The sequence below is a fragment of the Squalius cephalus genome (genome assembly GCF_949319135.1).
Source record: "Squalius cephalus genome assembly, chromosome: 20".
Classification (NCBI taxonomy): Eukaryota; Metazoa; Chordata; class Actinopteri; order Cypriniformes; family Leuciscidae; genus Squalius; species Squalius cephalus.
This window is the reverse complement of record NC_137141.1, coordinates 12,048,927-12,076,883: the sequence shown is the minus strand read 5'-3', so window position 1 is coordinate 12,076,883 and position 27,957 is coordinate 12,048,927. Positions and strand designations below refer to the sequence as shown.

At 37.4% G+C, this 27,957-nt stretch overlaps 2 protein-coding genes across 9 annotated transcripts in view; both read left to right on the top strand.

Annotated features, from left to right (window-relative positions):
* Nucleotides 1-1,627: 1,627 nt before the first annotated feature.
* baz1a (bromodomain adjacent to zinc finger domain, 1A) lies at nucleotides 1,628-22,191 on the top strand. 8 transcript variants are annotated; one of them, XM_079853958.1, is made up of 28 exons: nucleotides 1,628-1,767; nucleotides 2,074-2,215; nucleotides 4,599-4,877; nucleotides 7,439-7,588; nucleotides 7,687-7,788; nucleotides 7,916-8,003; nucleotides 8,172-8,306; nucleotides 8,482-8,542; nucleotides 9,985-10,139; nucleotides 10,338-10,433; nucleotides 10,517-10,655; nucleotides 10,880-11,026; nucleotides 11,381-11,476; nucleotides 11,585-11,809; nucleotides 12,140-12,305; nucleotides 12,407-12,511; nucleotides 12,600-12,691; nucleotides 12,909-13,454; nucleotides 14,482-14,645; nucleotides 14,761-14,903; nucleotides 15,010-15,158; nucleotides 15,368-15,448; nucleotides 16,454-16,701; nucleotides 16,947-17,134; nucleotides 17,236-17,570; nucleotides 20,372-20,544; nucleotides 20,729-20,816; nucleotides 21,190-22,191. In XM_079853958.1, exons 2-28 carry the CDS (start codon nucleotides 2,103-2,105, stop codon nucleotides 21,360-21,362), a joined length of 4,437 nt encoding a protein of 1,478 aa, XP_079710084.1. In that variant the 5' UTR covers nucleotides 1,628-1,767; nucleotides 2,074-2,102; the 3' UTR covers nucleotides 21,363-22,191. The 8 variants fall into 8 exon arrangements, with proteins under 8 accessions (XP_079710084.1, XP_079710083.1, XP_079710082.1 ...); XM_079853957.1 differs by having other exon boundaries at nucleotides 20,369-20,544; XM_079853956.1 differs by having other exon boundaries at nucleotides 10,880-11,041.
* Nucleotides 22,192-22,621: 430 nt separating this feature from the next.
* cfl2 (cofilin 2 (muscle)) overlaps nucleotides 22,622-27,957 on the top strand; it is a 7,127-nt gene continuing 1,791 nt past the window's right edge. The window contains exons 1-3 of the mRNA XM_079854203.1: nucleotides 22,622-22,813; nucleotides 24,558-24,865; nucleotides 25,373-25,449. Of these exons, the coding sequence (XP_079710329.1) occupies nucleotides 22,811-22,813; nucleotides 24,558-24,865; nucleotides 25,373-25,449 (388 nt within the window). The 5' untranslated portion in view covers nucleotides 22,622-22,810. The remainder of the gene's footprint in view (nucleotides 22,814-24,557; nucleotides 24,866-25,372; nucleotides 25,450-27,957) is intronic.

Below are 27,957 nucleotides of genomic sequence, written 5' to 3'. Positions count from 1 at the left end.
TTGAAGAAACCTTCCTGGTTGGACAGGGGTTGGACAATGAAACTGAAACACTGGCCAATATGGTGTTGGAGGTTTCACTGATTTTACATTCCATCAGTAAGAGCGGAGGGTGAAGGTTGAATTAGCAGAGCAATAGCACAGCTGTACAAAGAATAGTGCAGCCACACAACATAATGGGAGTTCAGAAGAGGACAAATTGTTGGTGCGTGTCTCACTGGCTCATCTGAGCCCAGGACAGCACGTCATTGTGGTGTATCGAGAGCTATGGTATACAGGGTAATGTCGGCATACCATCACATCGGACGAACAAACCACCTCCAACAGGAGTGACTGTCGACGCAAGAGGAAGCTGTCCGAAAGAGATGTCCAGATACTAACCTGTATTGTATCCAAAAAAATTAATAATACCACAGCTGCTCAACTCAATGCAGAATTAAATGTGCACCTCGGCTCTCCTGTTTCCACTAAAGCTGTTTGTCTGGAGCCCCACAGAGTCAATATTCAAGGTTGGGCTGCTATAGCCAAACCTTTGCTCAATTGTGCTAATGCCAAATGTTGGTTTCAATGGTGCCAACAGTGCAAATCTTGGGCTGTTGACAATGTGAAACATTCTGTTCTCTGATGAGTCCATCTTTGCTGCCTTTCCCAGATCAGTGGGAGTTACGGTGTGGAGAAGCCCTAAAGAGGTTTAACACCCGGACTGTTGCTGCCCAGAGTGAAGCACAGGATCAGTGATGGTTTGGGCTGCAATATCATGACATTCCCTACTGTGCTTACCAAACCATTCTGGAGGACCATGTGCACCTGGTTCAAACATTGTACCCTGAAGGGAGTGCCGTGTATCAGTGTGATAATGCACCAATGCACACAGTAAGACTTGTGACAGAATGGTTTGATGAACATGACAGTGAAGCTGAACATCTGCCATGGCCTGTACAGTCACCAGATCTAAATATTTTTGAGCCACTTTGAGGTGTTTTGGAGGAGCGAGACAAAGAGTCACAGTGACCTGACCACTGTTCTGGAAGAAGAATGGCTCAAAATCCATCCGGCCACTGTAAAGGACTTCTATCAGTCATTCCCAAGACAAACTGATGCTGTTTGGCCGCAAAAAGAGGCCCTGCACCATACTAATAAATTATTGTCGTCTAAAACCAGTTGTTTCAGTTTCATTGTCCGTTGTTTCATTATATATATATACATTCACAGAAGAGACATTTTAAATGTCTATAGACCTAAACAAAATCTAATAGACATGGATGAAAAGCCAAACTTTTTTATTTCACGGGGGTATGAAGAAATAAAAACTTTGCTACCTTTAATTATTGTACTTTAAATACTACATTTGTTCACAAAAAATATTCTAATCATCTCTGAAACTAGGCTTTTTGTTTGGGAAATTTGTCACAAAGATAGTGCTCCAATTATCTGTGTTTATTTCTAATATATATTTAATATATTAACCTAAAATGTCTTTCAAGAGTCATGAAGCTTCAGTGGTAGAAAAAAACCCCTACAATTTCCACTTTCGCATCCTACTATTGGCTGCGGAGGCGTGATTGGCACTCAAAACGCCCAATGCAATGACAGAATTGTCGTGGAAGTCCCGCCCCCAGCGCTACCCGGTGGGTAAGTGAACTAGAGCGGATCAAAACTTGTCGTCAACACGCTTAATATCCCCCGCTCGGAGAAGTGGGACATACTCTGATACTCTTGTGTTTTTCTTTCCCTTCCGGAGCCGATTATCCTTTTTACATCATAGATTTGGTAAATATCATCTTTAGTCGTCTATGTATCAGACTCGTTTGATATATAGTAACCAAGAGTGTGCTTTATATTCGGGTTGAATAAAACGGCTAAACATGTGGGCTGGATTTTGAACGTCACCCGGGAAGCGCGTGTCATTAACAAAGACTGAAGAATATATCGGGTTTTTTTTTTTACATTTGAAATCCTAACGGTTTTATTTTAACCGGTTTCGACTAATTTCACTGTCTGACTTTTAATGGATTCTCGTTAATTTGACATCATCTCACTTTCTGATTGTCTTTTTGTGTTTGTTGTTTTTGAAAGTCTCCGAGAAAGATAAAGAGAAAGAAAAGATGCCGCTTCTCCACAAAAAGCCGTTCGTGAGGCAGAAACCGCCCGCTGATCTCAGACCCGATGAAGAAGTCTTCCTCTGTAAATTCACACACGAAATCTTCAGGACCTACGAGTAAGAAATTTTTATTATTTTCCTGCTTGTACATTTCAACTTCCCCTTTGATGCCAGCCAACAACAGAAGAAGCTCCAGAAACTAACAACAGCAGTGACAGCCCGCTTTAAAGTTTTGTTTTTCATAATTAAAATAACTACCAACCTACATTCCATCTTAGTTTGCTATTTTAAACCAGCTTTACCTATAACCCACCACCCCTGGTGTGAAATAACCTTGTATTTATCAAGAGTTCAGTTTTTCCCCCTTCATACACCCGGCAGGTGTCAGTTGGAGGCCTTCGCTAACAGAGTTGGTTGCTAGTTAGTTAGCTTAGTTTAGCCAACTAAACCACGATATATAGACCAGACTGAGGGAAATAATTATTAAACCTAGTTCTCGATTTGTTTTAAAGGCTTACATAGTGTCATATCGCGGGTGGGATGTCCACAGGAAAACCCCTGGTCGGGTGTTTTTGGGGTTGTTAGCGGGGATGGGACAGGTCTCATCCACACACAGGATGTTGTTGCTTGAAACGTGGTCGCTGCTATTGTTGGTGTATTTGGCCATTATATGCAGGAGTTTTACTGCTTTTCCCATTATTATGTTGATGCCACTTGTTATCTGGCCTTGGGGAATTAATTGCTTGTCATATGAGGCTTGAATGGGAAATATTAAGATGACCAACTAATTGGACTGGTCTAGATGGTTGTCTTGGTTTTGATCTTGAAGCAGCCAAATATGTGTCATCTGTCAACAGCTCTTGGAAAGTTGTCATTCGTCTTGATCAGTTTTCATGTGAGGTTTATTTAGGAGGTAGGATGCAGATTATCATTTAGAATCAACTATCATTAGGTCTGTTTATTGAGTTATGGCTATTAGTTAAAGGGATAGTTCACTTTGAAATTAAATTTTGGTATGTTTTAGCTTACCTCAAGGCCATCCAAGATGTAGGTGTCTTTTTACGCAGTAGTTTCAATTTTGATATTTTTAGGTCAAACCGTTCTTGTCTGACAGTCATATAATGCAGGTCTATGGTCACTATCTCAAAGAGCATGCACAGAGTCCAAATTAAAACAATTCCCCATCGTCCAAATTAAACAATTCCCCATCGTCCAAATCGTCCTTGGCTACGGCATTCGTTCCAATGAACTGCTGTAGCCAAGGCGACATCTAGTGTATATATATCTATGCATCAGTCTGCGTACACGTCACACACCAGGAAGCGCGCGCGCCCTCAGATCACTTGGACGTGGCTGTGTATAAGAGGTAAAAACGATATAAATACTGTTCGTTTTCTCACTCAAACCGCTCGTTTCGTGTCTTAGGCCATCAATGTGTACTTACGATGGGGAATTGTTTAATTTGGACGATGGGGAATTGTTTTAATTTGGACTCTGTGCATGCTCTTTGAGACAGTGACCATAGACCTGCATTATTTGACTGACAGACGAACGGTTTGACCTAAAAATATCAAAATTGAAACTACTGCGGAAAAAAAGACACCTACATCTTGGATGCCCTTCAGGTAAGCTAAAATATACCAAAATGTAATTTCAAAGTGAACTATCCCTTTAACAACTTTGAGAGAAATCCTAAGGCAAGATATTGGCAGATATTGCTTTTTAAGACCAACTGTCCAATAACTCATTTAAAAAATGTATCACTTTTATTTATTTATTTGTTTGTTAAATATTAGTTATATTGTTAATTGTGCAGAGCTATTTTGAAATATCAATGGTATATTCATCGTTTTTTTTTTTCGGGTTTCTGTCTTATTGTTAAGATACACATTTCTCACCTGAGTTTGATGGGATAAAAATAGTGTGTTAGAGCTTTTACTGCTATAAATAACCATCAATAAGTTTTGACTTCTAACTGTTTAGAAATAAATCAAAAGATTTGCATTGTTGCCCATTTCAAGTAATAATAAAACTTTGAAGTGAATAAAATTTATTATGTGAATTTTAGATGAGATCAGGAGAGACTAAATAGTTTTGCACCGTTACAGTGTTGTTCAGAAAGCTTGATTTTTGGGGGGTTTTGCTATTGCATTGATTCTACATGTCATAAGACTGATATGGGAAGTTGTTTAATTTGTTTAGTGTGTTAACATTTTGATGACAACAGAACAATCTATTTGCTGTCATTACTAATGACAGGTTTAATCATGAATAACTTTGGATAATATATAAATATATATAATATATAAATAATATTCAAATATTTTTTAGTAGATGTATTTTGGGTAAATTTCTCCACTCTGTTTTTTTGTTTTCCCCAAAACATGAACTTTTTGTCAAGTTGATTCGTCAGTTGTGAGCAATATGTTCATCTCTGTAAACGGTAAAGGTGTTAGGCTAGTTAATAACAACATTACACATTGTGATTTTGTTTTTACAGTGAATTCTTTGAGAGGACCATTCTGTGTAATAGCCTGGTGTGGAGCTGTGCGGTGACGGGGAAGGCTGGCCTGACCTACCAGGAGGCTCTGGACAGCGAGAAGAAAGCCAGACTCAATCTTCAGAACTTTTCCAATGCCCTGGTCATCCCCCTCCTGCACCTGACAGCACTTACGCACCGCTCACGCCTGCATGAGATATGTGATGATGTGTACGCCTATGTCAAAGACCGCTTCTTTCCTGGAGAGATCGTGGATGTTGTCAATCGCTCTGGTACCAGGTGAGATATTGTTGTCACTCATAACTCATCAACAACATGAATCACAGCCAAACACGTCCGCCAAACAATAGGAAAAATAGCGTAATGGAATGCAAAAACCTGTAAAGAATTACTTTATATACTTTAAATATGTTTGATATTTCATGTTTGCATGATGGTGACAGACTGAAAGGTGCTGTTATTTTCTGATTTTAAAAAGCATTTGCTGTTAATAATAGCCTATTACTGGTATTATTTATTGCTATTACTTTTTGGCTAAGAAATATTTAGCTTATAATAAATATATATAATTAATATATTATTATTTCTGAGTGTATAGGATATGTTTAAGATAAGTTTGTACAATATTTGCCTTCATATTTCATGCATTTTTTTCTGCAAAGGTATGTGTCAGCTCACAGCAAGCACATACTGGGCAGTAATTTGTAAACGTTTTGTAGAGAAATGAAAACGATTACAACAATTATTTGTGACCCAAAAGGGTCACATATGCAAAAATATTTAACAAATAGCAAGTCATTAGTTTTACATTTACACCATGTTGATCGCTACAGGTGTGGTGCACTTGGTATTTAACTTTTTTTTAACCAGATGGTTAATAAAGAGAATGTTACTTCAATCATATTGTAGTTACATTTTTAAGTTGACTAGTTAAACCTAGTTTCTGAAAAAATCAAGATTTAATTTTTTTGCCATATCGCCCAGCCTTAGGCTGTGTAGCTGTGTATGTTTTTTGTGTGGTACTAAAGATTCAGTCACTGAATCTGATTTTAGTGTAAGAACTGTTCTAAAAAAAAACGACTAATTGATAATCAAATTCGTTGTCGATTATTGTCGTTATTGATAATAATCGATTTTATTGATTAGGCCTAGTTGTTGCAGCACTACTTACAATGTGCAGACTCGCCTGCTGTTATTTCAGCGTTTTCCCCTCGAAATGCTCTACAAAGGCATCATTTACCATTAGCTACTAGAAAACACTCTTTGTTTATTGGTTCTTTGTTCCTCTTTATTATTTACTCTTTGCTTGTATGCGTAACATACAATTGTTTTAATGCAATTTATAGGCTAATTTGTAATTATTTTATAAAGTACTTTATAATTAGACAAGTAATTAAAAAATGTAATAAATAAAGATTTAAAGTCGGAAAACAAAAGTTTCTTTTATTATTTCATTTTACTAAGAAAATAAAAATGTAGATGAAGAATCGCTTTGGGATTGAATGGATCGGATCGAATCGGATTGTGGGTGCCTAAAGATTCCACAGTGAGAAAAAATAAATCTTATAGAAAAAAAGATGCAATGCATCAAATAATCGTTTTATCACATCAGAGCCTTCTGCATCGTAATCAAATAGAATTCTGAGGTGCATAGAGACACCCCTCTCTAGTCCATTTACTCATTTTGATAATGGTTAAATCTGTCTTTTGAATTGCAAAATAATTTAATGACAACAGTTGACGTCAATGTTTTGTTTTTACTGGAAGAAAACAACCATTATGCAGATGAGCCACAATTGTGTTGAAAAGAAAGTATGTGAATGGTGATGAACAATAGCCCTGTATAAAGTACTGTTTAGAACAGACCATGACATAACAGAAGAGAAACACCCAGATGTCAGTGTCTACGCCCTCGCCTGCCTCCTCTGGACAAAGCGTATTTGGAGCTCTATATGTCTTTGCCAGCTCTGTATGCAGTACATTATCAAGTCTTAGAAAAGAAAAATGCCAACCCTGAACAATTATCAGTCCAGAGATAATAACAAAGACTGTGCTGTAAGCCTGATCCTGAATGGAAACTTGTATGTTAAAGGAAAGTGCATCAGAGCTCTGTCCTTTAGGAAAGGATCAGAGTCAGCCATCACAAGCTGACCTTGCTATTTGGAGATAGCATAAAGTGAATGGGTGGAGCTAAGAGAATCCTTCCGATTGGATGAACTGGTGCAAGGAGTTGCCCCAGACATCATCAGAGCTTGCAGAGACAACCAGACGTGAGGCAGAATTGAGCCCCACTGGTAGACAGGGTGGAGGGGGATTTTTTTTTTTTTTTTTTTTTTTTTTTTGGGAAGATAAGTAGGAAGACTGCTGTCTGTGTCTGGCTGAGTCTTGCTGTCTCAGTCAGTCAAATAGATCACACCCAATCCTGTATTGGTGGTTGGTGGAGTTGATCTATTCTAGATTGAAAGTGGCTGGTCTTGAAGAAATTGCTATAATTGCTTTGCAAGTAGTGATGTGTTCTCTACATTTAGGATAATTATAATTTACAGCTGTTTTCACATAGTAAGAAAGAATAAAATATATAAATGTCTATTTTGGGAGTGATGGAGCCTCACATTTTTCTCAATTTCTTTATGAACCACTCTTTTAAAGGTTAACTTTTTATCTGTACCTACTTTTTGTAGTATTTTGAGGTAGAATTCTGGTTCTCAGGCTAAGGCTAACATTTCGTCCCATTTCCATTCTAGTTATTCTTTTTCAGATCACTTGGTTCACACTTTCTTTGGACTTAACATTTGCATGCATATTTGTTTAATTTATTTTAATGTTTCTGTGTTCAGCAGGCAACCCTGCAAAATATTAGAAGTTACTCCTCCCCATTCCAATGGCACAGCCAACGGCCATGTCAAACATCGCATAGAGGGTGATTCAATTGTGATCAGTGACAGTGATGAAGAGCCCACAGTCACTTCTCCCAAAACACCATCTAGTGGGTCAGTGTTCAGAACTGCCTTTCTATTAAATGCTTCATATGTGTATCCTTGAATTCATTTTTAAATAAATTGTGTGTTTTATGCTTTGTTGTCTAAAGCAAGAAGAAGAAACCCACCAGTCCATCTTCATTTAAATACAGAGTTCAACCTGTCAGCCCAGAGGGTTGTGAACCATTAGTTACAAAAGCTGCTCAGATTAAGTGAGTTACACTAGAGATAGATTCATGAATAAACTCTCTCTGTTTGTTTCTCTTGCTTGTTACTCAGATTGTAAAGTTGTTCAAAAAATGACTTGCAATTTTTTTCCCTTGTTGTTCCTTCCTGTAGTCGTAAGAAGAACGTTTTTAGTCGAGACAGATTGAAGCTTCTTCTTAAACAGCACTGTGAACTAATTAATGGGACCGTAAGACTGAAGGTAAAATCAAAATGTAGTAATTTTTTTGGACTGCAGATGTCCAGCTTGCCTGATTTAATTATTTTAATGTTAATCTCTCTCTCTCTCTCTCTCTCTCTCTCTCTCTCTCTCTCTCTCTCTCTCTCTCTCTCTCTCTCTCTCTCTCTCTCTCTGCTGTATTCTTTCCAGCCATCTACAGTTGTAAAATATAGGTTAGCTGAACAAGATTTCTCCCACTTCTTCCCGGACGAGCCCCCAGTGTTTGCCTTCAGTCCACCAGGGAAGGGGAGAGGTCGCCGTCAAAATGATGCCTCTCCAACAGAGGTTTGTCTTATTGTCTGCTTACATGTTTGTTTACAATTAGAATTTTGCCTAGGCCATCTTGATTCAGGCTATTACAAGCATGACATGTCATTAAAAAAACTGTCTGGTGTAAAATTTTGGACATATGCAGTTTTAAATAGTATTTCTCTGAAGAGTATTTGTTTTCCAATTTTAGATGAATTATGTTGAGGAGAGGTTAAAATTGATGCAGCAGAAAGAACAAATGATGGCCATGGGTAAGTTTAAAATGCAAAAGACATGTTACACATGAAAATGTATTTAGTAGTCATAGGTTAAACGACTTCAATTCCAAGGCTTGAAGTTTCAACAATTTTTTTGCATATGTTCCTGAAATTGAATGTGTGCGACCTCAAAATATTTTTTGAGAGCATTTGTGTGAGTGCAAATAATTGTAGTAATCGTTTTCATTTCCCTACAAAACGTTTGCTAATTACTACTGCACAGTATGTGCCTGCTGATAACAGTGACCGGTCCACCGTTCTATCACCTAACCTATTACAATTTATCTTTTACGTTCTTAGCTTTAATGGTTCAATTTTAGGTTGGTTAATATTAGCTGTAAATCGCTTTCACAGCGCTCTGTTGTCACATGACCAAGCTAACTAGTGCGCAAAATGTAAAGAGCTGAAGAGAGAAGATGAAAAGAACACAGATTTATTTTGTACGGCGCCTAAAGTTACCGATAATGTAACTCCTGAGATGATGATGATATTCAAATCATTTGAGTGGCTCTGCTATGAAAATGGCCCAATGCACTGCATTCACTGTAAAGCCTGTGGGACTAAGGTTGCAGGTAACACTGCGTTTGCCTCTGAATCCACACTAGAGATGCATGGATCAGCTCTAAAGTCACCTCCCACCCCGAACCCTATGATTTTCTCCCATTTAGATATCTGCACCCGACCGTCGCATTACAATTATTCTAATTCTCAGTGTTGTCTTTAAAATCAACATTTATTTAAAGTAAAGGTTCTTCTTTGGCAAAATTACTTTTCCTTAATAGCCTAAACAAAGGCTTTACTCCCTTCCAACCCAAATTAAATAGTCACTGTTTCCATCACTGCAACTTCCCGAACACACGCAAGACATTAAATCCGTTCAGCCCAAGCAAAGGCTGGAAATGGGTTTTATTAGTTTGTCACTTAAGTCCACAAGACTGAAAGTGCATGTTAAGTGTGCCAATTGGAACAGGGCCTTTACAGATTGCCTCAATGTTTGCAGGTTCCCTATTAGCACTGGGTTTAAATCCAAAGTATTGCCATATAGGTGCTTTTACATTTGGCTTTGAAGCCAAATCTTCTGCCATCGTCTTTGTCAGTCAGCTACAGTCAGCTCGCCCCCTACTCTTGTCACGTGATCAATTAAATCTGAAATCTTCTCCTGCTGATCTGGGCTGCGACTCTTATTTGGCTCACTCTGAATTGAGCATTTTAGTATCTGTTCTCTAACTGAACTAAATGATTTTTATTACTATAAAAAATCTAAATGACGGTGGAGTGATGGACAAGTGATGTAATCGGGTGTGCTGCTGAACACTGTAACAACGGGGATTATATACATACATACATACATGTGTATATATATGAAGTGCTACAAGGTAAAAAAGTTAATTTCGAGCCCTGAAATTCTGTTTCTTTACATGGCTTGCATTATCAAGAAAAATTCAAGAAAGAAAGAGAAGATCTAATAGGGGCCAAAAAGAAAGAAAAAGAGGACAAGGAAAAAAAGAGAGAGGAGATGAAGAGGATACTAGAAGAGGAGAAACAGAAGCGGAAAGAGGTGAAGGAACGATTGAAGATCGAGAAAGAGAGGGTGAGTTGGAACAACTTTTTTTCTCTCTGTGCATATCTCATCTCCAGTCCTGCTTTTTGGTCCTACATACATTGTCTAAATATTATTCTTTTAAATGCTTATCTTTTGTTATATGCTATTAATTATTGCATCTGTTCTACTTTTATAAGTTGTTTACTAAATCTGATTCCATAATCATCTCTTTGTGATGTGCTTCAGGAACGAGAGAAGCTAAAGGAGGAAAAGAAAAAATATGCAGAACGACTGAAGTTATGGAACAAACCTCGAGAGGACATGGAGTGTGATGACCTAAAGGTAAGCATTCTTTCTGAGAACTCTGTGTTGGCACATACATAAACAGCAGACTAAACACTGTTTTTAAATTTGCCTGTCTTCAGGAGCTGCCAAAACCACTTCCAGTGAAGACACGTCTTCCTCCAGAGCTTTTTGGAGATGCTCTGATGGTTCTTGAGTTTCTGCATGCATTTGGAGATCTGTTTGATTTAAATGATGAGTTCCCTGATGGTGTAACACTTGGTAAGAAATACTTACTGGCTGCTCATTAACACAATACACCATGGGATATTGTTTGAATATTATGTCTTTCTTGTTCACTGATAGATCTAGCCCGAGTGCCCTAAAAATAATCTAGCTTACAAATTTTCTTTTAATTTACAATTTTTTTGTTGTTGTTTTTGTTTTTTTAAGTCAGAGCAAAATAATTTTTGAATGTTCCTCATGAGGGTTGTTGCTGTTTACAGAGGTTCTGGAGGAGGCCGTAGTGGGCTGTGATCCTGAGGGTCCGCTCTGTGAATTGCTCTTCTTCTTTCTTTCGGCCATATTCCAGGCTCTGGCAGAGGAACAGGAGGAAGTGGCTAAAGACCAAGTGGTGGAAACGGACACAAAAGGTCAGAGTGGCAGAGGTAACAACTTATTTATAATAGAAATTACACAAGCGGTCTTGTTCAGAATTGTGAAAAATGTATTTTATCATATGAAGTCTAACAGACAGATATACTTTATTGATTTCAAGGTCGAAATTAAATCCCACTGTATACTCAATATTTGGGGGAAAAATGATGTGCGCTCAAATTACACTGGTTATAGCATTCGCTTAGTCCAGTGTCAGTACTTAAAGTGCCAAATTGCAGCTAATTAGTTCACTGATAATGGTTTACGACTACTCGAAAGTTCAGGTGTTTTGTTAGTTACCTTCAGTACCATAGTGAGCCAGGTGTTTTTGACTCTTTTCTCATTCTCAGATCTGAGTGAAGCTCTGGAGGATGATGCTGACCCCACACAGTCTGCCATCAGCGCTGTGGCATCTCTTGCTGCTGCCTGGCCACAACTGCACCAAGGTCAGACAATGTGCCCTGAAATATGTTTGTACTGACAGTTATAATTTATAATTGCTGTAAATTCAAACATCTAGTGAACCTCCATGTTTCTTCCAATTGTCTGCACAGGCTGTAGTCTGAAGCAGTTGGATCTGGACAGCTGTACGCTCTCTGAGATTCTGAGGCTGCACATCCTGTCCTCGGGGGCAGACTGCAGCTCAACCAGTGCAAAGTTCCGCTACCAGAAACAGGGTGGGTTTGGCTCCACAGATGACCCCTGTGTAGAGCTGCGTCTGTCAAACCAGTTCCTGCTCAAAAAGCTATCTTGCACTGCTGTCTATGACCTGCTGCCTGGTGAGTGTTTATTTCTTTTCATTTTCATCCTTTGTGTTTGACTTTGGGTCTTTTTTTTTCGTTCTTTTTTTTTAATCAATATCATTCAATAAAAAGTAATATTTCCAAACTGTAGATGTTTGCAGAAAAAATTTAAATGAGATGTTTCTGATTTTTTTTTTTTTTTTTTTTTTTCAAAACAATCGATCTAGAATTTAAAATCTGAATTTACCTGAACTTAAAAATAAATAAATAAATACATAAAACAAAGAAGCCAGTATGATGTAAAATAAGTAAGTCACCATATTCCAATTTTGCACGTGTATAACTTTGTTACAAATGTGTGTTCAGGAGAGAAACTGAAGATCCTCCATTCTCTGTGTGGGAAGCTGTTGACTTTGGTTTCCACAAGAGACTTTATAGAAGACAATGCCGATGAGCAGAGATCTGCCAAACAGGAACTGCGAGAACTTAAAGCTGAACAGCATCGCAGAGAGCGAGAGGAAGCTGCAGAGAAGTACAGCGTTACATAGACCTGCACCTACCTATCAGCACCAAAGATTTTTATGCTTAGAAATTAATAGTTGTTAGTAGTTGTTAATAGTCTCCATATTCCAGGGTTCGAAAAAGAAAGGAGGAGAAGCTGAGGGAACAGGAGCAGAAATTGAAAGAAAAACATGAAAAACTCAAAGAGGAGGCAAAAAATGGAGGCCATGTGGCAGGGTAAGCTGAACCAATAATCCATTCTCAAGGACACATCTTATATTCCAGTCCACATGCTTGATTTAAGCTTTCTGTTTGTTGGTTGTAGAGAAGAGATGGACACCAGCACAGAGAGTCAGGAAGGTCACGCTGAACAACACACAGAGGATGAGGAGGAGCAACCAGCAAAATCTAATAAAGGTACCTGCTCTTAAAATGATCAGCAGCGTATCACATCAGTTTACTTTCATAAGACACATTCTTGGTCTTGTTGTGATCAATAATCAGTTACTTGAAAGAGAAGAGATTCGTTTTTTAGATCAAATGAGCTAAAAAATTGATGTGTGAAATGTAAAACCTAAAGAATAATGGTTGTTCATATGCTAATTATATTCCTATATTCTTTAAAATTTTCCAGTAAAGAAAACAAATGGCAGCCCAAATCAGAAACAAGTTTGTGAGGTTGAAACGAAAGACAGTCTGAGCCCAGAGGAGTTACAGCAACAGCAGCTCAAAGAGAAAGAACTCCTGGAGCGCATTCAGAAGGCTATGGCCTGCACCTACATCCTACCTCTCGGCCGAGACCGCCTCTATCGCCGATACTGGATTTTCCCTTCTGCCGGGGCACTGTTTGTTGAGGATGATTTCTTTGGCCTAACAGAGGACATGCTAGAGCCCCGCCCCACTCCTGAAGCCAAAATGGAAGAGCTTTTCTCAGCTGAGAGTGCAGTTAAGACAGATGCCACCACTGAGGAGCTGGTGCTGGTGCAGAACACCTCACCCCCAGTTAACCGGGCCAATCAGTGGTACTTCTACAGCATGCCTGAGGAGGTGGAGCAGCTTATAGAGGCTCTGAACCCTCGTGGACACAGAGAGAGCAGCCTCAAAGAGACTCTGCTGCAGGAGAAGCAGCGCATCACTCAACTGATGGATAGCAACGCTGCTCAGCGTTACCGTCACTCAGGTACTGTGGGATTTTGGAGCCAGGTTGCTGAATAATGTTTTATTTAATTGTTTTAGGGCTGCAAGATATATCAGAATTAGGGATGTCAATTTACACATTCCCATGAATTAACGATCAATTAATCATTTAATCGTTGGCCTTAAAGGGATAGTTCACCCAAAAATGAAAATTCTTTCAGTAATTACTCAGCCTCATGTTGTTCCAACCCCGTAAGACTTTCGTTCATCTTAGGAACACAAATTAAGATATTTTTGATGAAATCTGAGAGCTGGCTCACTCCTTCATAGGCTGCTAGGTATTGATATATCTGCCGGTCCAGAAAAGTTCAGGATGGTTCGAGGGTGAGTAAAATCATGGGGTAATTTTCATTTTTGGATGATCACAACTTCCCTTTAAATGTACTTTCCTTTTCAAAGTGATTCCAATCATATTTCAATCAATTCAAAACCATAATGGCGAACAGTGCGCATCTATGTCTCAGCTGGAGGAAATAATCCATTATTTATCAGCTTTAAGATATCGGCCAAATTTTCTTATCGGTTCAATAATGAGAACATTGAATGAACATTGCCATTGTCCAGTGGCAATGAACATATATTGGCTGATAACGATATGGTGGCTGATATATCGTGCATCCCTACACTATTTGCCTCTTTGTTCTTATTTTTAATAACAAAGATAAATCAAAATAACAAAAATAAATCATATTTAATGTTAAAATGGCATTGTTAGATTTGTGACATTACTTTTTATTTAATGCTAAAACACTGCTGTTCACTTTCAGAAGTTATAGTGAAGCTTTCTTTTCCCAGAAAGAAACATATGTATGTGAAACATATATTGGTTAGTTTTTAAATATAATTTAAATAGATTTTACACATGTAAAGCATTATCGTGGAGCCCTAATTTATTTTACATTTTTTTAAACGAAGTTTGGTGCCCTGTGACTTTTTTTAATAGTGATGTTTGTTGCAGATAGCATTAACATACTGTACTATGTGATTTATATATGTAATTTATTGTGCAGATGAATCCCTGTCAGAGACCAAAGTCACTGCTGTAAAACCAAAAGTTGGCCTGTCTTACCCACAAAGCACTGTACCTGCGGAGCGCTTCATGGAAAACCGTCTCAGAGATCTACTACTGGATATTGAGGACCGCATCTATCAGGGAACTCTGGGAGCAATTAAAGTATGTTGATTCCACAGTATATTTTCGTTCTTATAGCCTGCTGTGGTTTAATCTGGATCTTTGTTAATGACAACCTGTATTTTTCCTCCTCTTTTCACCTCTCGTTCCTGGAAAGGTGATGGACAGAAACTCATGGAGAGCCGCACTGGAAAATGGGAACTATGAACTGCTAAACCCTGAGTCCAAAGAGAACGGGCTGATCAATGTAGAAGAGGAGCCGATGGAGTTGGATGAGAATCACGTCAGAGTCAAAGACAGGTTATTTTACTGTAATATCTGTTATCTGTGCATTTTTACTTCTATGTTCAGATGCTGCTGCAGAGTCTGTTTGCGAATGGGACAACTGATGGTGTCTTATGTTTAGGCTGCATGAATTGAAGGCAGAGGGTCAGAGTGTCACGTCCACTAGTGTGAGCACACCACAGCCTGTCAGTAACATTGTCCACTACTTGGCACAGGCCCTGGCACAGATAGAGCAGGGCATAGAGCGCAAGTTCCTGAAAGCTCCACTAGGTAAGATCTATTTAGCTTTGGCATCCATTGAAACTTTGAGGGTTTGGTATATTTATTTGAATAAGGGTGTGTTCCTGAAGATGATTGCTTTCTGAAGGGTGTGTTCCTGTATGGATCATTACTTTGTTTTTAGGATCATGTTTTTGTTATATATTTGAATTCATTAATCCACAGACTCTTATTTCTGAATATGTTTTATTTTTAATCAGGTGATGAGGATGCGAAGAAAGACCAAAAGGTCAAGAAAAAGGACAAAAAGAAAGATGACGATCAGTCCAGCGAGAAAGATGGTAAGATTTATTGTAGAGGTCGACCGATAGTGAATTTGACTGATAACAATAGGTTGGCCCATGCTGGCTGATAACAGATTAATCAACCAATGTTTTTTAAAATGGATAGTGAATGAAAACAAACAACATAAAATAGTGAATTTTGATTCTCAAATGAAGATCGCGGAACTCCAGCTTACTTGTCTGTGTTTTCAGATCATCCGCGCTTCATCCAGATCATCTAGAAAGCGCGCGCACACGTATGGTTGCCAGATACTATTGAAAAGACCGGGTAGAAAACGTGCTCTTTTAACAGAAAAGCTCTGACTGGGGTTTAAATGATTGAAATCTGGCAACCGTAAGCATGAACGCTTGTAAAAACAGTCTCTAATGTGTTGTCTTATTTATTCGACAAAAATAAGTGGTTTTGGTCAAGTTAAAAAAAATGTAAACACATTTCAGTCTCGTCTTTTTTTGTCAACGATATTGCATGTTGATATAGTCACAGTTATCGTTTAATGACGTGGGTGTCGTCTCTCATCGCCTTGTCTTGGTCAAGGCCCGGGGCCCCCCGTGTTTCGCACGGAGAGATTGGAAAGGGTGATGCACTGCAAAAGATCCAGTAATGCTCAGGATCTCAAAAAACAGGCAGCTGAAGAGGGCAAGGCTGAGACATGCTGCTAAACAGAGAAAACGGGCCCTTGAGATTCTGGTTCAGGCAAAAAAGAAAAAATAATCTCATGCTGTGTGTTTTGTGTAAATACTTGCCTCCATACATTAAAATGGCCCCCATATTTTATGTTTTATGTGTTATTATATTTTCTATTTATTCTTTGGTACTTTATTCTTTATTCTTTGGCACTTTGGTAACCTTGTTTTTTAAAATGTGCTACATATATTGGATACTATATATATATCCTTCTCAACTTTTTTACCCCTGACCAGTTTTCATGCCTGTTGTATTTTAGCACATATTGGTTTAATTGATCAGTACTAAACCCATTTTCATCTGTGTACTCTCAACAGATGGCAGTGAAAGTGGGCGGCAGGTAAAGACTGTGCAGGAACGCTGGCGTGAGAGTCTGTTGGCCTGCTCCAGCCTGTCACAGGTTTTCCTACATCTCTCTACACTTGAGCGCAGCGTTGTCTGGGCCAAATCCATCCTCAATGCCCGCTGTAAGGTGTGCCGTAGGAAAGGAGACGCTGAGAATATGCTTCTATGTGACGGCTGTGAGAGAGGCTATCACATCTTCTGTGTTCGGCCAAAACTCAAGGTGAGAAATATAGTTTTTGGAAGGTTTGATTTAGGCGACACCATTTTTACAGTTCTTTGTCATAAACCCTTACTTGCCATATAGTTATAAGGTGTGTGTGTGTATACATAAACACATTCAGCCAAGAACAAAATACAGATACATATCAGAAATCTATTTATAAATCTTTTTATATTTTGTGTTAGTAGAACATTTTTTAAACTTACAAGTTCTGAATAAAGTTTTGATATTCCTTTGTTCTACAGGCTGTTCCTTCTGAAGACTGGTTCTGCCCTGAGTGCCGCCCCAAACAGCGCTCTCATAGAATAAATTCCCGTCAGCGCTCCTCCATTGACTCGGAAGAAGAAATGGAGGACGAAGAGGAGTCTGAACAAGAGGAGGAAGAATCAGAAGAGGAAGAAGAAGAGTCAGAGGAAGAGTCAGAGGAGGAAGAGTAAGTGGACTTTTTTTTTTTTTTTTTTGATTTAGTAAATTTATGCAGAAAGAGACCAGAAGTGTCATGCAAGTTGTTTTCTTTTTTCATTTATTTAACAGAGTGTCCAAAAAGGATGCCATCAAACTTCCACTCCAGAGCAATAAAGGAGGTCGTTTGAACACCAAATCAAAACAAGCTGAATCGGGTCATTCCACGCCTCGCTCGCAGCAGAGCACACCCAAACAGAGCCAATCTGCTAATAAAGGAGGCTCCAAAAACTCAGGGAAGAAATCCATCTCAGTGTCCAATGGCAAACCCCCACCCCGGGCAGGAAGCCGCTCCAGTGCTCGTCTTAGCCTAGAGGTGCTCGCCACTAATGGCACAACAGCCAAATCCAGCAACCAGTCCAGTCCTGCTGCAGAGAATACAGACTCCAGGAAGAGACCCATTACTGGTAAGGAGTGTGAGTGATTTCGGTCAAAAAGAAAAAAAATGTTTTTAATGCATCACATCATATTAGGATACAGAATGAAAGAAAAGGATGAAATAGAACAAAATACCATCTATGTTTTTACATTTTTATATTAAGCTGGGTTTAGAGAAAATAGCATTGAAACAATTACATACTTGACCTTTGAATTAGACACCTACACATTTAAATTGTTGCGGTTCTTCGCATACTGTCAGTAACGCTCTGTCAATTTCGCGCGGTAACTGGTATTATTAAGGCGGAAGAGAAGATCACGTGCGTTCCGCGGTGCTGCTGCTCTTGAGCTGAGCCAGAGCGATCTCACGCCACAGCGCCAAAATGGTATTTATGTTTTTGAATTTCGTTAAGAAAATGGACGTAATTTGAAATCTGAGACTTTCTTTCATATCAATAGTAACAAAGCACAAAGATTATTGTGATTTATTGGATGGGATGCGTGCTACAATGTTACATTCATTCATCAACTGAAAACAGGATGACTAATCGATTCTTGGGATTTAAGAATCGATATCGGTTTGTAAAAATGAGAATCGATTAATATCGAGAAATCGATATATATATTTTTTTTACCCAGCCCTACTACTAACGCAACTTAACCAGTCCTCACCCCTGTTTTTGCATATGCATTAGGCGTGAATAATTTAAATGAGAAATATTGTGACTAGGCGCAAGAGTAAGACTATTTAAATACGAATCCTGCATGATCTGTGTGTCTCTGTGTGAATGAGACACAACAGACGCAACATTCATTGCACAGTTTCATTTACCACACACACTGAAGCACGCCAAGTTTTTCAGCCTCTGCAGTCTCACTATATGAGAACATGAATGCATTTCCAGAGCCGCTCTGAGAGTCACTGAAGTTCATCAGCATTTTACAGTTTCATTTAAGAAAAAATATCTTTACATTAACACACGGAAATTTAGATATCGCAATTTAATAAAAATACTATCACTAATAATAACAATAAATTATCAAAAATTTTGGAATAATCACACTTTTTCTTCTGTTGTAATTTTAACTTTATAAAGCTCAGTTGTGCCGCGTTGTTTGATAAAGTTTAATTTCATATAAAAGATCAATTAAATGAATGTTTTATGTCTTCATTTGATTCACATCACAGAATTTGTGGAAAACAGAACATTTCATAGAAACTAAAATGGTCACTAAAATTTATTGTTAAAATGGTTATTGATAAAACCATTTATCACTAAAATGGTTGTTTTTATTAATATTCAAGCATCACAGACAGCGACCAAGGCAGCTCTGGCATAATGTCAATAACAATTCTACAAATGACTTCTTTGAAAGAAAATGGTTTCTTTACAGTTATTGAGGTAAACATGCCTAAATTACAGAAAAAAGGTACCGTTGGGTAACAGCACCGATTTTCAGGTACCGGTGTCTGCCACGGAGCCATAGAAAGCAGTTATCATGTATAGGTATGAAACCGCTTCACAAACAGTCTTTTCAACATCAGAGTATGGTTATTTCTCTTACAAATATTCAAATGATCACAGTAGAACTGGGATAAAAGTTTATAGTTCAGATATAAACACTGATTGAAGAATCAGTGTGTAATTCTACAGTAGTGTAGAATTCTACAGTAGTGATCAAAGTAGAATACTTGGCACTTCAAATAACTGCATCATTACATCGTTACACCAGTAGGTGGCGACAAGTGACTTAAAATGTATTTGTCAGTGAAACATTCATTCAAGTGATTCATTCAAAAACGCTGATTCATCCAGTAATGAAACAAGTATTTATGAGCGAGTCATTAAATCAAACATTCAAACCGTTTTTTAATTTTTTTTATTAATTAAACATTTTTAAATAGACTGCAGCAGTAGTTAACATTTTGTCAGAACCTCTAGTAAATGGCATGCTATTTTGTTTAGTTGTCTGTTCAGAATCGTAATCTCTATTTGAAACAAAAAATTGTAATTCTCAATTTATCCAGAATCGTGCAGCTCTACTAAAGTGGTGTCTTAAATTGTTCTGGTTCATACTGTCAGAATCTAATGTTTTGCGGCATGCAACACACTGAGGTCTCTCCTCATCACCCACCGTTGTACTGGTGAATCCAAAGGCAAGATATACCTCATCATATTTTCTTGTCTTAAGGCTGTCTTCACTGTACGCAACGTTTGTACGTGATTATAATGAGTTCTATTTGCTTTTGTTGTGTCATTCACACCATTCACGTCTGGACGTGTTGTTTTGGTAGTTGTGACGTTTAAATTAGATCCATTGTCTGCTTTACATTTACATTTATGCACTGACAGACAGCCCTTTCACGAACTTGTCCATGCTTAATGCAGAACCATGTATCATTCATTTATATTTTTTTACACGTCTCCCTGCAATATTAAGTTCAGATTCTTTGATCGCGTCATTTGTTATTGCATGACAACAACCGCTACAACCGATAACAGACTGCTCAAGCGGGTACAATGAGTTATCTTGAGGTAATAAAATGTCAAATTTGGTGTTCAATTGTTTACTTGTGTGGCAAGAAGCTGCATAATAAGTGGGATAATTTCACAGTGGGGTCTTGTATCACCCTGAAGAGGTTTCTTTTACATAATCTGCTTACTATACACACAATGCCTTATCCTTGCCGTGCCCCAAGTTTTGGAACTACTGCACTAAAGAACGTTAAACATGTAAAAAAAAGCATAATAGGACCCCTTTAAGAGTTGTTTCATATAAGACTTGTTCACAACTCATGTATTGTGGTTTGATGGTGTTTCTCCAGCAGAGGTCTCCCCAAAAGCCAAGATCGTCTTGGCTCCCACCACCACTTCTTCCAACCGTCGAAGCTCAGGGAGAAACCTAGGCGTCCATGAGCTGTCAGCCTGTGAGCTGCTCACTGTGGACCTGGTCAGACATGAGGACAGCTGGCCCTTCAAGAAACTGGTGTCCAGAACTCAGGTAGTGAGCCGATCACACTTATATCCCTCTGTAACAGGGTCATAAAACCCCCATTCTTGGTTGATTTACGACCAGCGGGACTCTTAAATAATCTATGAAATTGTTATGCATGACATCTCGCTATCCCAGCTTTACACTGAGGCATTATTTTCATGTATTTAATGACTACTTTTTCTTTTTTTAGGTGCCCGATTACTATGACATAATCAAAAAACCCATCGCCTTGAGCACAATCAGGGAAAAGGTCAACAACTGTGAATACCAAACTGTTGGTAAGTTAACTTGTTTCTAAATATCGAAATATTTTGGTAGAGTCAGGCTAGTTGTCTAAAGGGCAATTTTTAACTATTGAGTCTCATTCACCTAGTTCAAAACCCACTTAAATTAGAATCTTTTTCTGTGAATTGTATGAATCCTGTTTAAAATACTCTAAACTCAAACCCAAATAATTGCCTGTTTCATGGTAGGGTCCATGTTCTTGTGTTGGGGCATATGTACACATATTGACAACAGAAATATCTACTTGAGTAAATAGCGTGTCAACATAAGCCCCGGACTCCACTATATTCAAATTTAAAAATCATATCCAAGCACAACATAAGTCACTGCTGATTGTAATTTCTAATGGTGTTTTTAATCTTACAGCGGAGTATATAGAGGATGTGGAGCTCATGTTTTCCAACTGTCTGGAGTACAACCCACGCACCACCAATGAAGCAAAAGCCGGTCAACGGCTCCAAGCCTTCTTCCATTCTGAGCTTCAGAGACTCGGCCTGGCCGACCGCATGACCCCTCCACAGAAACGGCCACGGATGTAAACAAAACCCCGTCTTCCACACAAACACACCAACTGGCCAAGACTGAAAGTCCGTTCATAATCTGCTGTCTAATTATGTAGTTCTGTGGCATTTGTGGAATGTTCATAAACATTCCAGGATGGTTTGACTCAATAAAAATTCTACCTAGCCCTTGTACACAAGAAAATGTATTTGCGAAAGTGCAGTGTGCAAACAAAAAGGCATGCTGAAGGACATCAAGCGGCATTTATCTTCACAGCTAGTGACAGGAGTGCAAATCGGCCTTTAATCCTATGGAGCAAAGTGGAGAAACTGCTGTGAAGAAAAAAAAAAATTTGCACTGTTTTCTGATAAGTTTTTTGCATTCACGTTAACTCAGGACAAAATGCATTGTGTATTTTTGTCTGTAATTTCAAAATGGTGCATTTTGTTTTTTTGTACATCAACTGCATTTGTAGACTACTATTTTGTATAGCCTTTTTACAGACCAGAGTCTCTGTTGTGACTATAAATTAAGTCAAAGGAAAAAGTAGAATTTCTGTTCTGTAGTTAAATAGTTGTAAAGATAAACTCAGTTATTTTGGTGTGGTCCCTATAGCTTGCATAAACACTACTTAGGAACCAGACAAACTTTTTGTTGTTTTCCTTTTCAGTTTTTGGTTATTTATTTAGATTTGGGTATAATTTGCTTGCTTTATTTATAAGATTGTCATAGTTTTTGTCTTTTTTTTTTTTCTCCCTCAGAAAGCTTGATGAATCAGTTTTCCCCTCATGGTTCTTAAGAGTCATTTTACCTGCTGTGTAATTCTTTTTTCTGTATGTAAAATAAATTGTTAATATTTTGGCTTGACCACTTGTTTTCATCACTGATTTCCATTTTTGCACAAACCTGTATACGTTTCTGTTCAGCAGAAGCCTCAGTTAGGTGCACTTTCAATGAAGATTGTCCAGTATAACTTTTAATTTGCTTTAGGTTCTTTTAAAGTTTTTACAACAGACCATCAGTTAATGTGCCTCCAACTAGTGTGCAGTCACTGAAAACCTGACAGTAATAGAGGTGATTTAGCCATGGAAAGATCTCTAGTGAATACTAATTTTTTGAATTATTCTGGTCTATAATGTCATATGATAGATTTAGCTCTAGTGAAAAGTAAAACTTATATTATGTAACGTTTATGATTTAAAAGTTGAAACAATTTGCATTATATTTTGATTAGGCTATATTTAAGTGACTGCTGTAATTCACATTTATGATATCTCTTGCCAACTGTCCCAAAGACAGTGAATGACAGTGCATATGCTCGAGCAGTCCTTCACTGCGGCTGTGCAGTGATGTCTGTCTCTCTTTCTCTCTCTCTCTCACACACACACACACACACACACACACACTCACACTGTCTCGGCTGTTCACATTCACAGATAGAAGTACCAAGAAAATAATCGTTCATTGATTCATCGCATCGGACAGCATGGTAAGGACAGGTTTTTTTCCCTCACACATAGTCAATTGTTAATTCATAACAGATGTTATAATGTTATTTTGAAACTCTTTCTGTCAAACTTTTGACCAGCAACTGTCACGTTTTCATCTCTGGCAGGATCTGTATTGCGGCGCTGTGGCGCTCTAGCGGATCCGTCATTGCATGCCCTCCGGCTGAAAAATATAATGCTTTATTCGGCTCCAAGTTTATTTTGTGGTTTCTGAAATCAGTTTTAATTAGCTATAAATCTATATATCAGGCCTATAGCCAGAGGCAGCCATTTTAAGCTAATTTTAGCCGGTGCTTTAATCACTCTCAGCGCATGCCTCTCCAACTTTTACTCACGGGGACGCTGGAGAAATAAATGACCGGGACTATACTGATGGACACAAACGCGTATAATCAGATCTGAATGAACTGTTTCATGCCATGAGACGACTATTATGTGTCCTTACAATTGAATTAGGCTACTTATGATTCAATAGGATTTAGTGGCCATAGTGTGTGTGAGAGAGAGAGGGAGAGAGAAAGTCGGACGTCTACACCAGCTGCTCAAAGTGCGTCTCTGCGCATGCGCTACTAGTACTTTAGATATTACAATAGTTGATAGTACTTATTTATTAAATATTCAATAGATACAAAAAATAAATAGTTACTAGTAAATGTGGAATAGGAACTAGTAAGGAGCTACTTGATATCTGCTTGACACAACTCCATAGCACTTAACTGCTTAAAAAATTGCCATAACTAGCAAGTTATGCTATGTTTTACAGTAAAATATCTAAACATTCTTAAATCAAGATACATCTGCTTGAGAAACAAGACTTAATAAAAAAAAAAACTCACTTAATTTTGGTAATTGTTTCAGAAAACAAGACTTAACATCTTAAGTCATTTTGAATATGCTGATTTAAGAATGTTTTAGATATTTGTACTAAAAAAACAAGACAAATACTGAGAAAACCTTTTTTTTTTCATTGCAGTTCGATTAGAATAGTTAACAGTAACCGAAGAATAAGTAGTACAAGTATCTAAGTTCTGATATTTAGTAATCAGCATTGCTTACGAATATCTTGTTTTAAAATATTTAATAGTCCTCTAATAACATCTAATAAGTACTATATTCAATAATTACCATTAAAACTAGATACTAGTCAGTATAAGAATAGTTGCTAGCAGATAAAAATGCATGGTAATAAGTTAGTTTCCAGTACGTTTTAAGGAATAAATCTTAAAATGGCATGTGGGTAGTGTAGAGAGAGAAGTTCATAAACGTCAAGCAATGGTTTGTTCGAATGGATTAATGCACCGAGTTTCAACCTTCCGAGGGCCCCGTTTGTTTTGAGCGTGAATTATCATTGATCATGAATCCAAATGTCTTTAAAAAGTCCCAGGAGGAGCTCTCATAGTTGTATCGTGGCCCAGGCACCCCACTATGACTTGGCCTTCCAGTCCATTTTGGAACGGGAGTGAGAGATTTGAACTGTGGTGAGAGACCAGCTGGCTATGCGCAGCACGTATGTGAGTCAGGGTTTGTGAGCAGCGCTGGATCAGTCAATGCCAAATCTGACGCCTTGTTCCTTCTAATATTGCCTGGTAGTTATTTTGTACTATGGATATGTATTATGATGCTGGTGATTCTGCTGCTGACATCCAAGTATGGATCTACAGACTTGTATCTTTGCTGTTTTCGTCTCAATCAACTGTTTTCACCCCAGTCTCTTCCTCATCACAGGCCTCTGGTGTCACAGTCAATGATGAAGTGCTCAAAGTCTTCAATGACATGAAAGTGCGAAAGTCCTCGGGCTCAGACGAGGTGAAAAAGCGCAAAAAGGCAGTGCTGTTCTGCCTCAGCGACGACAAGAAGAAGATCATCGTAGAGGAGGGCAAGCAGATCTTAGTGGGAGACATTGGAGAATCTGTCGACGACCCCTACGCCTGCTTCGTCAAGCTCCTACCTCTTAATGACTGCAGATATGGCTTATATGATGCCACTTATGAAACTAAAGAGTCTAAGAAAGAAGACTTGGTATTTATATTTTGGTACGTAGTCTGTCTGGAAAGGTTGTTATAGTTTAGGAAAATTATTCAGATTTCAGATTTATTTTGTATATATTTATGCATTTTTCTATTTATTCACACATTTATTTATGCATTTTTTAATTTAGTTCATTTTTAATTTTTTGAAAGTTTTAGACATTTTTTATTTTAGATTTTATTAAATTTATATCTTTGAATAAGCACTTTTTTTTTTAAGTATTAGTTCATTTTTTTATCTATTATACCTTGCTTGAACAACAAGAGAACTGCGATAGGTTATTTTATGTCATTTTTATATGTGAATTTTAATTACATTTTTTGATAGAATACACTGAAGTAAAACAGACCATCCAACATTGATTGACATTCATTTACTTCTGTTAAAAATATCAAACTTGCTGTTTGTTTCTAATGAACTCTGCAATACATTGTTTAACGTTCTTACACTAAGTAAATGAATTTCTATTTTTTGTTTGCATTCATATTGAACATTGTTATTTTGTACTTTAGGGCCCCTGAAGGTGCGCCGTTAAAAAGCAAGATGATATATGCTAGCTCAAAAGATGCCATTAAGAAGAAGTTTACAGGTGAGTACTGTCATATTCACTAATAATGCATCTTTACAAAACAGATCCTGGGTTCTGCATGCTGATTGGCAATACAGTCTTCCAGGAAAAGCGCAATATAGTAACAGCCATCCATATATATATATATATATATATATATATTAGGGCTGTCAAACGATTAATCTCGATTAATCGCATCCAAAATAAAAGTTTGTGTTTACATAATATATGTGTGTGTATGGAGTACAATTATTTTCTATATATAAATACACACACATGCATATATATTTAAGAAAAATGTGTTATTTATATATAAAATATTTATATATAATATAAATTATATATAATATAAATATATATACACAGTATATACATGCAAATATTTCTTAAAAAAAAAAAAATATTATATATAGAAAATAATTATACACCGTACACACACATATATTATGTAAAAACAAACTTTTATTTTGGATGCGATTAATCGCGATTAATCGTTTGACAGCCCTAATATATATATATGAAGAGTTCAGATGCAAAAGCCTCTAAGTGCCATCTGAAATTTTCTTCTAGAATGATCATTTTTATCAAGCTCGTATATTTAAGTTCAATAATTCACTTAAATGGCAATGCAAATTACCTATTGTCATTTAAGTGAAATTACTGAACTTAAATATACAAGCTTTATAAAAATGATCATTCTAGAAGAAATTTTCAGATGGCACTTAGAGGCTTTTGCATCTGAACTCTTCATATATATATATATATATATATATATATATATATATACATACACACACACACACACACACACACACACACGCCTCATTAATGTCTGTTTCTATGGGCTGCCATACGGTCAAATCCAGTCTGACCACTCGAGAACAAGTTGACAGTGCATCAGCAACCTAGTTATTCAGATGTTTGAATATAATATAATAATAGACATTAGCAGGTTATTTGGTTACACTTTATTTTAAGGTGTCAAGTGTTACAGTGTAATTATACATTTAAGTACTGAGTAATAATAATTAACGACTTGTAATCACTATAGGGTTAAGATTACGGTTAGGGTGTGGTTTAGAGTTAGTTGCATGTAATTATGCACAATTTACAGTAATTACTATAGCGACAAAGACACTGTAAAACGACTGCATCTGAAATCGCATACTTGGCTTCTGCAAGCAACCATTGGCTGCGTCCGCATACTTCCCTACTATATAGTAGACGAAAAACAGTATGTGACAAAAGAACATGTTTGAATTCACTCTACTCATAAAAGAGTAGTTCAAATGTACCTACTTCTTCCGGAGTGATTCTGAAGTGTGCATAAGATGTGTACTTTACTATCCCATGAGGCCACGGGAGAGGATTTGTGAATGGCTGGTAGGTCTCATGATAATGTACACACTCATACTTTATAGAACATACTTTTTTAGCGGTCGTGAAGTAATTACTTATTCAAAATTAGTACCTACTCAAGAGAGTATGCGATTTTGAAGCCATTGTCTAGTTGGTGTATATCACTGAAATATTACCACAACTATTTAAAACATTCTGCTGTATATATATAAACTTTAACTAAACTAATGCCTAAATCAAAAATTTTTGCCAAATAACATTTACTACCCATAGACTAAGAAGTAAGTCATTTGTAGCTTGATTTCGAAAACTACAAACACTGAGCAACAGCGCTGGAGAATCCCGACCAGCTGGACACAACAACACAGCCTTAAACATGTTATGCAAGTAATTGCATTTTGATGAAAGATTATGAAGATAAACTTTTTTCTTTTTCTTTTTTTTGCACTGAACAATCGTTCACAGAAGTTAATATTCAAATAAAAACACTAGGGCTGTCAAACAATTAATCGCGATTAATCGCATCCAAAATAAAAGTTTGTTTTTACATAATATATGTGTGTGTACGGTGTATAATTATTTTCTATATATAAATACACACACATGCATATATATATTTAAGAAATATTTGCATGTATATACTAGGGATGCAACAATACAGTTAGCCCACGGTTCAATACATACCTCGGTTTTTTAACCACGGTTTTCGGTTCGGTTCGGTTCTGATGGCTTGACACATAATAGTGTTTTTTTGTTATTCTGTGCTTAGGCAGTAGGAACAGTAAGAGGTTAAGGAGAAAAAAATAAAAACGATTTATTGCAATACTCCTTTATTTTACTTAAAAGCTAAGCAAAGTCCACTAGTTCTTAGTGTATTGTATAATATACAATTAACACTGACATCTCTTTACCTCAGAGCGTCCGTTAACTGAATGTCACCTGAAAATCCGATAACATCAGCAATTTTCATTCAAGCAGCTGATTTCTGTGAATGAATGTAAAACTAAATGTATATTGCAGCACAGGGTGAAGTCAGTATATACATTAACGACGATTTGAGACAAATAAATGTACATTTAATGTAAAACTATATAGATGGCATTCTGTGGCGCGGCAGGATTTTGAACACGGTCCTGAGCCGAAAGGCGCCGACGGTGTGTGTAGCGCTAC